General features: G+C 38.7%; 1 protein-coding gene across 1 annotated transcript in view; it reads left to right on the top strand.

Moving 5' to 3' along the window:
* The window catches only part of TRPM3 (transient receptor potential cation channel subfamily M member 3), a gene marked incomplete at its 5' end in the record, with an annotated part of 257261 nt that overhangs the window by 66107 nt on the left and 173646 nt on the right, over positions 1-17508 (top strand). The window contains one exon of the mRNA XM_045772551.2: positions 7567-7741. Within this exon, the coding sequence (XP_045628507.2) occupies positions 7567-7741 (175 nt within the window). The remainder of the gene's footprint in view (positions 1-7566; positions 7742-17508) is intronic.

Raw genomic sequence — 17508 nt, 5'->3', positions numbered from 1 at the left:
TAGAAGGCATTTGGGGGGTAATACAAAAAGTCACCTAACCCCTTTCAAGAAAGAGTCACCTACCGCAGATCAGAAAGTTTTAGCCTTTTAGATACAAGATAAAAAATTTGTTTTCCTAAGCATATTATTGGCCTGTGTGAGAGAACATGCAAACTTTGGAAAAACGTGTTTCAAATTATTTGTCAGAGCATCCTTTTGGTTTAAACATATGAAATGCATTTATTTTTCTTTCATCCTCATGAATATTTACATATATTTAAAGTAGAAATCTTTTATAAGCTTAATAAATATAAATAAGAAGCTTTATATTTGTGTTTGTTTAACCATATGGTTCTCAAGTGCCAGACTCTGTTCTAAGTGTTTTATAAATAATGACTAATTATAAGTCTCTCTCTCCCTCTCTCTCTTTCTCTCTCTTTCTCACGCAGGCGCGCACACACACACGCACACCCTTTCACTCCCCCTCACTCAGGCCACATAATGTCTTCTCCATGGTACCCTCTGCCCCTTCCTTTCTTCCTCCATATGCTCTTCTCTGCTTGTTTAATCACCCTTCATGATCCCACCAGAGCCACGGCTCGTAGAGGCCTCACTCCCCACCAACCCACTTTTCAGTTACTCGCTCCAGACCTAGAGGTTTCCACTCCAATTCCAGGAAGGCAAATGTGGCCCACTGCAGGTCTGGAATCCACCTCTAATCCAATCAGCTTTGAAAGAAGCCAAATAAGGCCAACCTTCTGTGGATGGGTCAGTTCTCTGATAGGAAAGTGTGGACGTGGAGACCATGACAGACATTTCCAGTACACGTGCCACAGTGTACCGTGGCTGGCCTATAGGATACTTCATTTAATCCACTTGTCCACCCTCCCAGTCTGTCCTTTGCCCTCTGATGGCCTGACAGAAAATCGAAGCGGGGCAGCCTCCAACATCAAAGCCAGCCAGTGGGAGCTAATACAGCATTCCTATGAAAATACTGGTGACACTGATAATGCACAAAATAGATTAGCTCAACAATATTGAAAGCAAGCTGGACAAAAAGGTTTTTGCCATATTATTTTGACAGATTTTGCATTCTCTGTCCCCAGGAAAAGAAAGACTACACCATCAGCTTTCAATCATTTATCACTAGAAAGCTCCCATTAATTCGAACTCTGTATCTGTAGTGTCTTAACAACCACCTCTCTCTGGCCAAATTTGCTGAGATTTTAAATGGCAAGATAAAATACACATGTGTGTTTATCTGGCATATTGACATTAGCTATAAACAGGAAGGACTGTATATGGAGGGGACCCATTAAGTTAAATTTCAGTAAGGGAATTGCTGTAGGAATTGGTGATGATAGGAAAGGACCTTTAAGAAATTCGCATTATTTTCCCCCTGCCTAGTCCTAAAGGGAATTGGAAATTTATACATTGGCAAGTCCCAGCCACTGGGAAAGACCCCAGCCATCTTTCCAGGAATTTCCTTTCCGCTCAAGAACAATAAGTATCCAGAAGTGAAGCACCTTGTTTTATGTTGTTTTATTTTCGCTGCCTAATAGTTTGTGTGGCCCTTCATATCTCCAAGTGCTTTCCTAAGCGTCAGTTGAGGTGCAGAATTCTAGTGGCAAGAAGGTATAGTAATTATGATGACGCACAGGAGTGGTTTGCAGTGGGTTTGGCATTCACCAATTGTTACATCACCAGGATTCACCAACAGATAATTGGGTTTGTTACCCATTTCCAAGTAAGGCCAGCCACATTCCAGTTATAGCTCTGTTGTCTTGAATAGATAGTATATTCTACCTCTAGAACTAAGGCAATATCCAAAACATCTCCTTCCACAGAAGACTGAAAAGATCTTTTCAGAAGAAAAAAAGTATTTTCTTATGTCATTCCCTAGATGTTTTTTCTTATGTCATTCCCTAGATATTTTGTTACGTCATTCCCTAGATATTTTCTTATGTCATTCCCTAGATATTTTGTTACATCATTCCCTAGATATTTTGTTACGTCATTCCCTAGATATTTTGTTACATCATTCCCTAGATATTTTGTTACGTCATTCCCTAGATATTTTGTTACGTCATTCCCTAGATATTTTCTTATGTCATTCCCTAGATATTTTCTTGGGCTTGCTCTGTTCCTTGGTAGCTCAGTGATTTCCAATTGTGTTTCCTTTCACAAAATACAGCATATTAAAATACTCCCTTTCTGGGCAATAATATTCTATAGTTGTACCTGAATATTCAAGTGTTATGAATCTTCCTAATTATAAGAAGCACCTTAAACTTAATGAACAAGAATAGTTTTGAGTGTTGTCAGTTGAACACAAGTGACTACCATATTTACGTACTTTTCATAAATCTATCCACAATTTCTCCGACCATAGAAGAGAAGCACTAACTAGTTACGAGCATCAGGAATCTCATTCTGAAACTGTTGAAAGTTATGTATTATGCAAACTTCAGCCCTTACTGCTCAAGTAGGTAGCAAATTGGTGTCCATTAAAATGAGGCAAACATCTTACTGCTTCTCTTCCCATCGCTGTAGGAATCGCTAATTCCTAATCGCACCCCCCAAGTCTGTGCAAGGTTCTGTTTGAAAAATGCAAAATCTTAGGCAGTTGCTGAGTTTTTATGGCTTTCTTATGTAGTCCAATTACAGGAGATAATGACCAGTGTTCTGTTGGTAGAGTCAACCATAGAACCAAAGTCCAGGCGATTCAAGTGAGAAGTTGGATGAGGGGACATGTTCAATGCTTTACAATTTTATGCCAGTTTTAATTATGCAACTTTGAAATTGTGAAACATAAACTCTACTGGTAAAGTCTTACCATATGCATAATTTCAAAGCATGTGAATTCTCCACATAAACTTCCAAATCATCAAGAATCACATAATCCCAGAGGTGGTGAGGCCAGTGAATTAACTGTGTTTGTGTTATTGCTACACAGTTTCAGGGGCTTGACAGAAATGCCCACCCACCATTGACAGACTCAGTCTTGAATTCGTTAAGATCATCAGGAAGTGATCTCTCACAGAAAGTTTGAACACTCCTTTCTAAATGGCTTCTACTGTAATAATCACACGATCTGTGGCTTACGTCATTGTGGTCTACCTAAGATCAACCTTCTATGCTCCATCTTCATGTAAATATGAACCATTTCCCAATAGAAAATAAGCTATTCCTTAGGCCCATAGGCATCTCAGATCATGTATGGTGATAGTGACAGAAAACCAAAGTGTTCATCTCCGTCAATCAAAATTCTCACGTTATCCAGGCGTTTCACTACAACAGACTGAATGTTTTCACAAATGCCTGAACTGGTCATAGAATATGATCTCAAGTCAGCAGAAAGAAAGGGCTGGGGGCTTTTGGAATTTTAAGACATTCTCCTATTCTTGCCGCCTCCCTTCCTCACAACACCCAACCCAGTTTTTGCTTAACCAGTTTTGACACTTTCTGCCTTATTGGGAGCCCAAGCTAAAGGACACAGCAGTCAGAACAAAGTGTAACCGAAGTCCAAGAGATTATCTTCTGCATAAGCAGAAGTCAGCTTAAGCAACTCTACATTACTCTCAAATTAAATTCTAATGGAAATCTCTGAGAACTACTGAAAGCCCTTGGTTATGATAGAAAATGAAAAATTATTGTGATCAACTAAGGAATTAACCTATTTTTCCTGAAAAGCACAGGAATATTCACCAAAAAAAAAAAAAAAAACAGAAAAGAAAAGAAAAAAAAAAGTCCCCGAGGGCTCTAGATAAAATCAAAAAAGTTTCTTGAATAATAGAGGTTGTATTTTTTAAACCTGTAAATCTGAACAACCTTTTTTTTTTTTTTTTTTTGGTGAATGGCTAGTAGGTTTAGCTGAGCATGATCGCAATTTGCAGTTATCTTCAAAGGAATTTATGTTAATTTTGTTATGGGCATAAAGAAAATAGTGGCGGGCCACGTGAATTGAGCTATCTAATGGATTCTAGAAAGAAAAAATGTTTTAAGTCATTAATAGAAAATGTACTGCTCTTGATAGTTTACAAAGCTTTTTCTTTACTAATGAGGTCATATAGTACAGAGTCTAACTTTTGTATTTGTGACTTTCTCTAGGGTATTTTTAATATCCTGTGTCCCCAATGTAACTTAGAAACTAAAGTGTGAACAGAAGAAATAAAGAGGGGCGCCTGGGTGGCTCAGTCGTTAAGCGTCTGCCTTTGGCTCAGGGCATGATCCCTGTGTTCTGGGATCGAGCCCCACATCGGGCTCCTCTGCTGTGTTCTCTCTCCCGCTGGCTGTCTCTCTCTCTGTTAAATAAATAAAAATCTTTAAAAAAAAAAAAAAAAAGTAGAAATAAAGAAAAATGAGAGAGAGAGAATGAAGGGAAGGGTGATATCCTACAGACAGTGTTTACTGTGTAAGTTTGGCCAATCTAACCAGATAGCAATAGTATGATATAGTTCCCTCGGGCATAGAGTTTCGTTTGAAAACCCATTTGAGAACTTCTCGAACAGGCTTCAGTGAGCTTCATAAAATAACGCAAGCTGATGCTCTTTGCAACCATAACAGTGTGCTTAATTTAGGGTGGAGTTTTGTAGAGGGTCCATTTTCAGGTTTTTCACGAGTTGCTCTCAAAGATTCATAAACCCTTGAAATTGCATAGATGCATTTTTTGACTATCCTTATGTGTGTTTATTTTTCTGGAGAAAGAGTCACTAGCTTTCATCAGATTCACAAAAGTATTCGGAGACCCTTGTCTCCAAAACATAGGCTAAGAACCATTGTTTTTGTTCATCACTGATTATTTGATATCAGAAGCAAAGGCTGTGTGTGTGTGTGTGTGTGTGTGTGTGTGTGTGTGTGTGTGTGTGTGTGTGTTTGTGTCTGTGTTGTGTCCTGACAGAAAGACTTGATGTTACCATATTCTGGCAGGTTTAGTTTACATAAAGTATGATATTTTTACATATAGCCTCATTCTCTACCTCCCATAACTAAGAAATTCAAAAGTACTTTATTTTAGACTATAAGAGCTTTTGTTGTCTATGGAACAAATTTCCATGTATTATCACTGTAGGAAATGGAAGAGAATTTAGAGGCCAGATATTTTCAGTACTTTTGAAAAGGGAGATGGTATCTTGATACTTCATCCAATTTTTAGCACTGGATCATAATATAATAATAATAATATAAATTAATATAGTTGTTCTCATCCTTGCAATTGAGAATGGCTTCGTTCCAAATATAGGAAATTTGATCATCTAAAATGTTTCTGTGTTTCTAGGGGTTACAACAATATGGTATATTGATAAATACATTGATATGAAATCATTTGACAGTTTATTCCTCTCAAGTCATCCTATGAAAATTGATCCTTTGCACCTATGTATCCTCTCAAAGGGAAGAGACGTTTCCAGCCATCTTGCCTATTGTCTGGTAGAGTGTAGATCACTGGAAATTTTAGAAGGCCCATTCTAAGACTTCTTTCTCCATGAGAACATTGAGTGGATCAGGATTGGTCTCTGAGTTTGAATAAAGATTCCACTGACAGAATCAGTGCCCAAGATCAGAATTTGGCAAATGCCTCTCTTGGGAGATCCTAGAATGAGTCTAAATATATCATTTGGTATAAAACAGCAAGTATAGCGTATTATTGTTCCTTGATATGAAGCAATACGATAGCATGTACTAATGCAAGGAAAAGGGAAAATTAAATAGCATAGTTCTTTGGGAAATACGTCATAAAAATTTTAAACATTGGAAAAGAGACCCTTTTCCAACACATATTAAAATACAAACCCATGTAGGAGTGGGTATTTCCTAGGTCAGCAAGTTCTCTTCCAAAAGAAGTGTGCTGTATTAACATTTCAAGTTAGCCCTTAATTTTCAAAGAGCCTTTCAACAGGAATTTACCATACCTCTTGATCAGCTGTGGGGAAAATGTCTCCTTCAGAGATACGTAAATAGCGTTTTGAAGGGACATTTTATCTGAATCATTTAGGGCCTTTGAACCAAAGGGGAGCAGCACTGACATTTTGCTTCCCTCTCCTTGGATTTGAAGGAGGAATTCTCAAACCTTCTCCATGCACAGAAACATCAAATGGCCCCACGGGTCATCACTCTCTTCTAATTCCTTCTGGAGCACAAAAAGGAATCTTGGGACCCACAATTGTCATTTTTTTACATTTTTAAAATGTTGACTTAAAAACAGCACCCATTTTTGTGTAACTGACATTTTGGACCATTCCTTTAGGATGAAAATCAAACCATAAAAAACACTGACTTAGAAAAGAGATGCCCCCAGGATACTGATAATACTGTAGAAGTGTAACAGGTCACCCAAGTCAAATACAATCTTATTAATGGAGCAAACCTCATACTATTATTTCTCACAGGGCAGCAGGTTCTGGATAAAAGAAAAAGGAAAACCAGGAGGAGGGGGAAAGGGGAAAACTGAGATGACTAAAGGCTTTTTTTTTAGTTCATATTTACAGAAGTGGTACAGAATCTTGATTATTTCTTTTTTAAGATAACTGCTCTGTACAAAACCATCTCGTTTTTATGGTACTGCTCAATTCCCTAACTATTCTGGGAAGGTGAAGAGTGAGAAAATGCGGTGTGATACCAAAATGAGCAAAAAAAGTTATTTGATGAACCATGATGACACTTGAGAGGTCACTTGAAAATGAACTTCATTTCTTTTTCATTGTGTCTCTCATGAACATTTGTTTTTAATACACGTCTTTAATAAGTTCGGTTGAACCCTACGTGAGTGCCGATGTTAGAGCAATTTTTACATCTTCTAGCTCACCATTAATAGCTTAAATACTATAGAAAAGGTCTGTGACACCCTTGAATTCAACAACTGAATTCAACCACTGGTTCTGGACTCCCCACCATGTGCCTGGCACCTTGCTCAGTGGTGAAGGACACAGTAATGTCAGGGGGCAGATGCCATGTCTCCTGGGTTCTTAATCATGACTGTTATGCTGTTAAGAACCCATAATCAAGCAGATCATTTATGGTCAGATATAGATGGACCCCTAATGTAGCCAGTAGTTGACTCCACAAGTGCAAATATGCCCCTAGCTGATTTTGATAGTCTTTAATAAAGAGAACCATTCAGGCATTTTCCTAGTTAGCCCTGTGATGATGTCAGGATCTGACCTGTTTTAAATTCCCATTTTTCATGTAAGAAACTGAACCACCGGGTATATAGCAGACTTGCTTAAGGTCACATTTAGCTTCCAGTCCTTCAGTTGCTGGCTCAGGGCTTCATCTACTAACCAATTCCTTCCTCTCCCTCCTCACCCTATGCACCATCCCCTGTAAAGTCCGGCGTGGGTGCCTTCACCGGCCCCAGCACCCCAGGAGCTCTGTGGAGAGGGCAAAGTCAGACTCTCTGGTGGGAAGATTCTGCAAAAGGATTTTCTGTAGAATTTTTGCTCCGTATTTTATCCCTTCATATGTTGTGATCTCCCCCGTGCTCAGTAATTTTAGTTTGTGCTTTTTGTTTCCCTTTTTGTTTCTTTGGTTTGCTGGCTTTGTGTTCTTTTCTCTTTTTTTTCCTTTTCTTTTCCTTTTTTAATGCAGGAATCGGTCAAGGCGTTCCGGTGGTGGCGCTCATTGTGGAAGGAGGACCCAATGTGATCTCGATTGTCTTGGAGTACCTTCGAGACACCCCTCCCGTGCCCGTTGTTGTCTGTGATGGGAGTGGACGGGCATCTGACATCCTGGCATTTGGGCATAAATATTCAGAAGAAGGCGGGTAGGTAATTTGCCAGGCCCCATAAGAGACCTTTGAGTGCAAAGCCTGTGTTTCAAACTCTGGAAGGTGATATCAGTTGATGGAGACATTTGGTCTGGGAAGGTGGTGGGGAAGAGCAGGGGGACATATTCTAGATGTCCTATGAAGTGAGAAATTCCATGACAGCCCCCCTAGACTAAACTAATAAGGAAGACAAAAGGGAAGGAAGGATCATAGCACTTGGTATCCTTTCTCTTCTCTTCATTTCTTTTCTCTTTTGCTCCTCCTGCTAAGGAGAAGCAGGGACTAGGCTTGAACACATAAAGCCCAGCGAGTCTGGACCCTGTGGTTCATGTGAGTACCTTGGGAGAAGCTGGGATGTGCAGCTTCCAGGCTCAGCCTCACCAAACTGCTGCATGCTCACAAAGGCCAAAGGTTTGCCAAAACTTTTGGTGGCCTGTGCTGTCAAATCCTTCTAGATCGGCTCAGAAAGCAGAGCCTCTAACCTCTCTGGTCCTCTCTACACCCTTCCTGGTCTCCTGCCTATGCACTTCCCTTGGTCTGTCTGTCCCCTATTGCTACTTTCAATAGTTCAAAGCCCCAACCCCACAGAGGACTTCCCTTCCCAGCCTTCCCTGCCAATCTGAGGTCCCACCCAGTGAATGGTAGGTAAAATCCAAGCACTCTTGCATATTATTAGATCAAAGTAGCTCATCCCAAGGTGTGAATGAGTTTAAAGAGGAAAATTCAGGAGGAGTAATTGAATTTTTATTTATTTTTACTTTTTTTAAAAGTTTTTACTTATTTAAGAAATCCCCCACCCAACATGGGGCTTGAACTCATGACCCCAAGATTAAGAGCCGCACGCTCTTCTGACTGAGACAGCCAGGCGCCCCCAGTCATTGACTTTTTAAATAAGGAACTTCCTCCCCTAATCAATTCTCCTAACACGTGAACCTGGTGGGAGAAAGGAGCCCCAAAAGAAATGGGATCTTTTTTCATCCCTTTTACAAACATACACAAAGTGCCTACTGGGGGCCATGCACTAAGATGGGAAAAAGCATAACAACTCTTCCTACCCTAGGAAGTCTAGTAAGTAGACAAGCGTGTAATGATAATAGTGACCGGTGAGCTTGCCGAGTGCAAGATACTCCCTGCCCCACCTGTCTGCCAGGTAGCCGTTAACACAGCACCCTGCCCTGGTAAGCGTATGAACCTAAATATAGGAGAGTCATGGGCCCTCCAGCTAACACAGCAAACAGTGACAGTGATTTCAGGCCCCCTTAAAGCTTTCTATATGAAAAAAACAAAAACAAAAAATCAAAATTCATAAGCATGGACTTGGAATTTGCTTCCTGGTAAATTTAAGTTACTTTTATCTTCTCTTTTTGTTGTAAATGTTGGTCCATTCTCTAGCTAAAAAATGGAAAAGAACATTTGCCCAAAACCTCTATGTCGATTACCAACCAGAGCTCAGAATCCTCAACTGCACTTTGCTTTTATTAAAAATTTAGCCATAGTTCTCATTCATTTAAATATAGCAACATTTTCCTTTTTCAAAAATAACTAAAGAACTTACAGTTTTTAGCTTTGGCTTACTTTTTGGCTTCCTAGTGCTTGTAATTATTGTATTGTGTTTCCACAAAGTAGATACAAGGTTGCATTCAGAATGCACATTTCCTTTTCAGAAAATTCATGGAAAAGTGAGCTGTTCATCTCCGTATTTCAGGTTTTCTGGGTCTGTACACAATGAAGGTCTGGACCCAGGACCTACTTTTTGTCCTTCTTGTGGGTTGTATACTTTGAAAATGTTACAATTTTTTGATTAGTTGCTCTTCCTGATTCTGTTGTGTATGTAGGAGAAATGTTACATGGTTTACTGCTTGGGTGGGAGGGGCAGGTGTCTCTATATTATTTAACTGAGGGGACAGATACACAGAGCAATTATGTGCTTGCCCACAATCCCAGGCCAGGATTCTTTCTGGGCTGTTATAAAAATTCTCTTAAACAGATTTTGTGGTATGTGCCTTCATGTTTCTTATGTACAGTGATACTTTTACTTATAAGAGCACTTGAGTTCCCTTTAACTTCCCCTTTGCATTATAATTTCTCAATTTTTTGTATTATTCCGTGTATTCCCAAAAGATAAAATGAATGCATTCCTGGCTGTAGACCAATGTCCAACCTGCCCAATGTGGGTTTCTTTTTTTTTTTTTTTTCCTTTTTCTTTTTTTTTAAGTTTTGTTTTCAAAGTTTTTATTTAAATTCCCATTAGTTAACACACAGTATAATATTAGTTTCAGGTGTCATGTAGATTCCCTTCTGCCCAAACGAAGAGTCAGAAATACCATGCCCTTTTAACTTTAATCGGCAATTTTAGTTTTAAAACCAAAGTTTAGTTTTAGTTCTGATTATTTTATGACCAAAATAGGCAAAAGCATAATCTACACGGTATCTGTGCAAACATATAAACCATGATTGATTATCAAAGAATTAACTAGCATGAAGATAAAGAATTGAGATATAATTTCTTACCTTGGGAATCATGAAAATTAAAACTTTAAAAATTTTAAGAAACACTTAGGAACAATGATTAAGAAAATAGAAATTTTAGGAGAAGTTTTGTAGTTGCCAATCCAAATATATAAATCTGTATTTATTTATTTTATTGGTTGTTACGATAAAAGTATGCTCTTGCTCCAGGAAAGCAATTATAAATTTATCCTGATCAAATGAATTCATGACATTTCTCTGGGCCATCAGAATGACTGCCAGAATTAATCATGTTTATTTAGCTTGAATTAAGAAGTTATCTAGCCACACACAGGCAGCCAATTTAAAAAAGCACTTCCAAAGAACATTATTTTGCCAGAGCGTGTATTCTTTATGCTGAAAAAAAACAAAAAAAACAACCAAAACGAGCCCATCTCAGACTTCATTCACCAAGAATTTCTTCTTTGATTCCCAAAAAGTCCAACAGAGTTGGGACATATTTCACTACAAATAAATATAAATGTATAACTATGTGTTCATGTAAACAAACCTATATAAATAAGTAGGTGTAACTGTACATATGAAATTGATTATAGAAAACACACACACCTTGTTTACAAAATCTGAATCAGAGTTTGGAATCATTGATTTTTATTTTTCAGTTATTTTGGTAGTTTAAATATGCTTTAAAATGTTTTCAACTCATTACCGATGGTTAAATAAATAATACAGGTCCAAGGACTTGTAAATGTGTATATTCAGCTCTAAAGCTTTTCATTTTATAATCTTAAAGAAGCGAATGAAATTTACACACCTTCTATTTTAACTTTTGCGAACTTGATATTTTGCCTTTAAATTCCGTGTTATTAACCACCTTCCAAGAATATGGATTTGAAAGGGCATCACTTTGGAAGCAAACTATAATTGGCAAAACTAATTAACTTTTGTAGATGAGATTACTTGAAGTAGAGGAAGACAGGCCGTATCTATCCCAACGCAAATGAGTTTGGATAAACTGGGAGGCATTTGCAATTAAATTCTTACCTTTGCCTTCTTCTCTGTCTCTGCCCCATGGCATAGGTTCCCCAAAAGAAATGGCCAAATTCTCTTTTCCCCTTATTGTCATAATAGATTTTCTATTTCTCATCTGTCATAGTTTAAAATGAGTCACAAATCACTTTCCCTAACTAATTTCATTCCTTAAAAATCTTATCAAAATATTTTTTCTGAATCATGAGTGACTAAACACTGCAAACAGAAACAGATTAATGCCACCCATGGGGCATTAGATTTGGTTACCTACCTTTTCATATACTAAGATTCCACTTTTTGCTGCTGACCAAGCCAGCTGACCAATATCACCCATTGTCAGGAACACCTTTCAGGCGATAGGTGTCTGCAGTTGAAGTCAGAGATTGCTTGAAAATTCATAATCTAGGTTTCAGATTGCAGAGAAACGTGGTCTAGCTCATTTATCAGTCAGTGAGAAAGTGCCGCACATATGAAAAATGTCCGCGTGAAAAAGCATCTGAATGAATGTGCATTCTGAGATGGTGCTCCTCGTTCATCTGGATTTTATTGCCGATCCTTACATTTATTTTGGGGTCTTCTTCCCATAAATAATGATCTGGAATTACCATTTTTAGACCGCCTAGGACGAGAAGCAGAACCTATGGTAGCAGAAAGCCTTAGAGGTCTTAAGTAGTCTGTTGATAACTTTTGGGAAGTTATCAATGGGGCAGATACCAATAGACTCTTCCCATTCTTATGTGTCAGTGGAATTTGCATTAGATATTGTGGAGAAGCACTGAGGAATGGCTTGCTCCTGAGGACAGAAATAGATAAGAAAATCAAAAAAATCAGATAAAAAAATCTGATTTTCCCTGTTTAACGGGAGCTTAATAAAGTTCCCTACGTTCTTTGATTAGCTGAGATAAAGGCATAAATGGAAAACAAAGTGGAGATGATTAAGGAAATATACGTTGCATGGCTTCACATTATATCGCTCTATCCTAGCACAGATGTAACAGAAGTTTCTCTCCAAGTGCACCTCAAAATGACCAAAATCAGGTGGAAGTCGCCAGAAAACTAGCCATTTTAGAAATCTAGGTGTAGTCTGTATTCCCTAGGGTGTATCACTCTATGCAATGGTTACTAATGCTCTCTTCTGCTGCTTGAGATTTTCATCTACGGCTGAAGGATGTCACAGCCCTATCATTTATCTCTATGAGATCTGCTGAAAGGAAGTAATTGATCTCAGTGGTTTGTATCCCAGTATGATTTAGACATAATTGGAATGTCAAGTGAGAAAGAAGGAAACAAATATCAAGCCTGCTGACTTCGTGTCCATTTCAGTTTCCATTAATTTCATCTTACCTTGTCTCTTCTAGAATTTTCTATAAGAAATTAGCATGTCAAAACTTGATTCTGTTTTGTAACTTTCCCAGAGGGGAAGGAAAGAAAGTTGGAAACATCTTGTACAGACAAAGGATCTTGAGGGCTTTATTTATAAAGTGTTGTTTTTGTAACTTTTCTAAGTTAACATTTATTGAGCATCCACTGTATGCACGGGACTGCTAGAGAATGAGCAAGACATGGCCCTGTCCTAGATTCTATAATGGAGATTAAAACATAGCCATGAATACAGATAACGAGAAGGTCACTGTGCTGTGTGCTGTGATAAACGTACAAAGTGTTTCGAGCCCAGAAGACAAAGTACTTGAGTGCGGCATTCCACCCAAGAATCTGTTCAGTGGAAAGCGTATGTTAATTACCCACAAAATGGGAATATAGTGACTCTGTTGCTCCTGTTCTCCTTGTCCATCAAAAACTGGATCCAAACTGAGGATCAGCATGAATGACCAAGAAAAAGCTAGTATTTGACCCTCTTTTATGTAACTCAACACAGAAAAGAATCAGTCTGCATAGTACTGAAGGAAAGTCAGTAAAAGGGATAATTTTATGCGACAGTGTGTTTGTAGGTGTATGTATATATTATTACATTGAATTTATACATACTCAAATTTATACATATATTTATTATATATATTATATTAATTATATATTTTATATAATTATAATCAATATATTAATATATAATGTATAGGTTATAAATAGAATTTTTAAAATATATTTTATATATTAATATATTTTATATATTAATATTATATTATGTATTATATTACATTAGTATATCTTATATATATTGAATTCATATATTTCAATTTAATGAAATCAATTTAAATGACTAATTTAATAAAATCATATATAATATATATGTGTTATATATATTATATATATGCTAATGCCTATAATTATTGAATTGCAATTTTGCAATTTTTATATTGCAAAAGGTTCCCTCTGTGGACTATATTAAAGATATTGCAGTATAGATACCTGTGTCATTGTCTCCCAAGTTCCACAAGGCTGGAGTAGCTTCATGTATTTAGGAAAGTTCAGAATAAAATACTGCTGTCTTCCAGTTTGTTGCTTGACTCCTCCGTGTCGTGTCAGCATGGAGAGAACAAAGCACTGACTTTAAAACAATTACCTATGTGCTCGCTTCGGCAGCACATATACTAAAACAATTACCTAGCTAGCATTCATGGAAGAAAGTACTAGTGAGGGGAAAGTTTTATTGATCTCAATTGGTCAGTCAGTTCTCCGCATTGATTAAATTTGCTTTAGAATTGCTCAGCTCCAAGGTGGGAAAGTGTGGCCTTGCATATAAACAGCAAACATCAGAAAAAAAACATAGAGCCGAGTAATCCATCGTGATAAAGCAATCCTTTTCAGAGAACCACTGCCCACGACTTTTAGACAGCCCGTCGATGCCAAGTGATAGATTAATCAAAGGGTAGATTAACCATGCTCCTCTGAGATTTGCTTAGCTAACTTCTTGACCACTTGTGACACACAAAACATTGAAAGCAGGCATGTAGTTATCACACTTCAGCATGCCTGAGAACGCGTTAGGAGACGCTGATTCCCCTGAATCTCCTGATTCTGTGTACGCGGGCTGGGGTGCAGGAAACTGTCCTTGAAACCAAAATCCCGGTGATGCCGGGGAACCTGAGCGGCTCAGTCAGTTAAGCATCTACTCTCGATTTCGGCTCAGGTCATGATCGCAGGCTCTTGGGATCCAGCCCCATGTAGGGCTCCACACTCAGCAGGGGGTCTCCTTGAGATTCTCTTGCTCCCTCTTCCTCTGCACTTACCCCCTGCTTGCTGGCTCTCTCTCTCTCTCTCTCTCAAAAATAAATCTTGGGGAAAATAAATCCCAGTGATTCCAACCAGAGTGGTCCATGGACCACACGTTCAGAAGCTCTTTTTAAACGTGTAAGAATGAGCTTTGTCTTCATACTTCCCTGATGTTTTCGGAAAGCACTTCCTCACTTTCTACGTGTCACACACATGCTGGGCACACCAGCCATTGCTTTGTTACCACAAGCACTTTGTACCCACTGCCAACTTTTGTCTCTGGAACCCAGTTGACTTGAAAAGTTTATTTAGCACAAATCACCTCATTTATTTCTTGGTCACAGCTGTTCTTGGTTCCAAACATCTGTTAGACTTGAAAATCCCTCCCTTGAAGAGAAAGCTTTGCCACAGAAATACTCGTTTTGACAGGACTGGTAGGTTTCTCTGTTCATATTTTTATTTACATGGATTTCTTAAGGGCGTTCAGTTCACTTCTTTCTTTTGAAAATGATTTTCTGACTAGTTCAAAATGGATGACCAATTTCAAAAGGGAAAAGAAAAAGAGAATGAGAAATGTAAAAGTGTTTAGACCTGCAGTGGTGCTAGTTGTGAATGACGGCTTTCTCTGCTGTTGGAGAGGCCACTGGCAGTCATCAAGACCACTACGTTCAGCTTTAGAAGGTCCTAGCTCATTTCCTTAGACTTTATAATTGCAGGGGACAACCCTTTAAGAGTCCCAGTTTCCCACTTGCCTGTAACACTGATTTTCACTTTCTGAAAGCCCTTGAGTCCCTTCTCATACAAAACCTCAGAAGTGTAATATGTAAGAGAGACGAGATACATAACATGTTTACTCTGGTGAAGCTGGGGATGGAAGGCCTAGACCAGTGGTTCTCAAGTTTTTATCTTGCATCAGAATCCCCTGGAGGGCTTGTTAAAAATCAAATACTGGGCTCCATCTCAGATTGTCTGATTCAGTCTGATTGACCAGGTGATTTGCGCTTCCAAGAAGTACCAGGACATGCGGATGCTGTTGGTCCAGGGACCATAACTTGAGAACCACTGGTCTAGAGCCCCCTCTCTCTGCCTGGCTCTCACCCACTAAGGCAGCTCTGAGGCAGATTTGGAGTACCTCCTCAAAATTCTAGGGGCTTCTTTGTGGAACCCCGTTGAAGACCATTAATCCACAGGTCAAGTCCACATTCCTTTGCTTGGACTCAAGACCCTTTGCATTCTGGCCCCAGCCTCTCTCTAGGGCCATCTCAACAAACCTTCCCTTCACCAGACAACCAAACTGAATTGTCCTCCCCACTGCTGCCGTACGCTTCTCTGCCTTAGCATGAGATGTACACGTATATTTCCTTACCTCTCCTGCAAAATAGCCTCACCCTCTCTCATGAAGAGAAGTCATGAGGACTTTAAAATCCACACATACATTTAAAATGAATCTGAGGGGGCCTCAGATAATAAAATGCCCTGATATTTAATTCCTCTACCTTAGAGGAGATGAATTTTGAGTCATCCTGGAGGACACGAGAACCTACAGCTTTTAGAAACAGAGTGAATTAACATCTCACCCGGTGGTATCATTAATAATAGATAATGTTTGCAATGTTCTTAATGGATTTCCATTAGATTCCCCATGCAATTCTCATTGTTGATTATGGACCACAGGATTCATAAAAACTAAATACAGCAGTGACCACCTGCTACCAAAGCTGCTTCCACCAGAGACATGCTAAAGATGCATTAAAGTAGCATTCTAAGGTCAACTCACATCTATATTACTGTTGTCAGGAAAAGTCTCCACTTGGCTTCAGTGATGCTTTCTCTTTAATTGTCATAATTGCTGGACAACTGTTCTAGAGTTGATATACATATTTATTGTGTTTTCTGTAGATATTCAATGCAAATCAAGTATCCATAAGCAGTGATCCCTAAAGTAAGCAGTACAAAATCAATTCCTTTAAGTTCACGGAAGTCCGAGTTCAGTGTCTTGGAGACAAACCTAAAATTTGGAGTTCTTCAACCCTGTGATCTCCTTGGTATTCACCATTTGATAGTATATTTGAGATTTTATTTTCTCTAATGCAGGCATGACAAATAGCTTTCATCTTGAATGTCAACAACGATCCGCTGGTACCAGTGCCCTAGAATGTTGTGTTGAGAATGAGTCTGAGGCCACATTTGGGCTCAGGGGAAAGATGTCTGTGGTGGATTCACAATGATGCCAAGAAAAAAATGCACAGTCAACATGCTATGGATGGCTACTTTTATTCTGGAGTGAAGACAAAGCGTTATAGATAACCCCATGTATCACTACCAGGCAATCATCAAGTTGCACATTGAATTATGAAGCCATGGGAAGAATAAGAAATTTATCTGCCTCAAAGACATCTGGGAAATAGTCAATGTTTCATCAGTACTGTGAGGCACATCAGTCTAAACTGTCTGACAATATGAGTCTTTCCCTACAGGCATAACACATAGGATATCAAAAACAAGAGGCTCTTTGTCGTGGGGTACTGTTTGAAGCTGGACTGAGGAACAGATTAACTGAGCAGTTGTCAATGGATAATTTATAAGAAAAAATAATTTAAAAGCAGCGAGGAATTAATCCATCACTAATCCATCTAAAAAAAATGCAATTATACTTGCTCCCACATCTCATAGAGTAGAATATGGGGTTAGAAGGAATCTTTGACAAATTGCTTTGACAGAGAGTTGAAATTTATCCCACCCTTTCCCCCACACTGCTGACCCTCTTCCCAAAAGCATACTTGAAAACTTGAAAAAATTTTTAAAGCTTCTGCATGTAAGGGGCGCCTGGGTGGCTCAGTCAGTTAAGCATCTACCTTTGGCTCTGGTCATGATCCCAGGGTCCTGCTCGGCAGGGAGCCTGCTTCTCCCTCTCCCTCTGCACTCCCCCTGCTCATGCACTCGCTCTCTCTCTCTCTCTCTCTGTCAAATAAGCGAATGAAATCTTTAAAAGAAAAAAAGCTTCTGCCTGCAAGAACTTCATCTAAACACAGTCTGTCATCCCACTCTCCGGGGTAGCTATGATAATTATTCCCATTTTATAAATAAGGAAATTG

The sequence above is a fragment of the Ursus americanus genome, chromosome 34 (genome assembly GCF_024610735.1).
Source record: "Ursus americanus isolate L20-20 chromosome 34, mUrsAme1.1.p, whole genome shotgun sequence".
Lineage (NCBI taxonomy): Eukaryota > Metazoa > Chordata > Mammalia > Carnivora > Ursidae > Ursus > Ursus americanus.
Note: the sequence above shows the minus strand (reverse complement) of the source record. Positions and strands in the feature narration are given on the sequence as shown.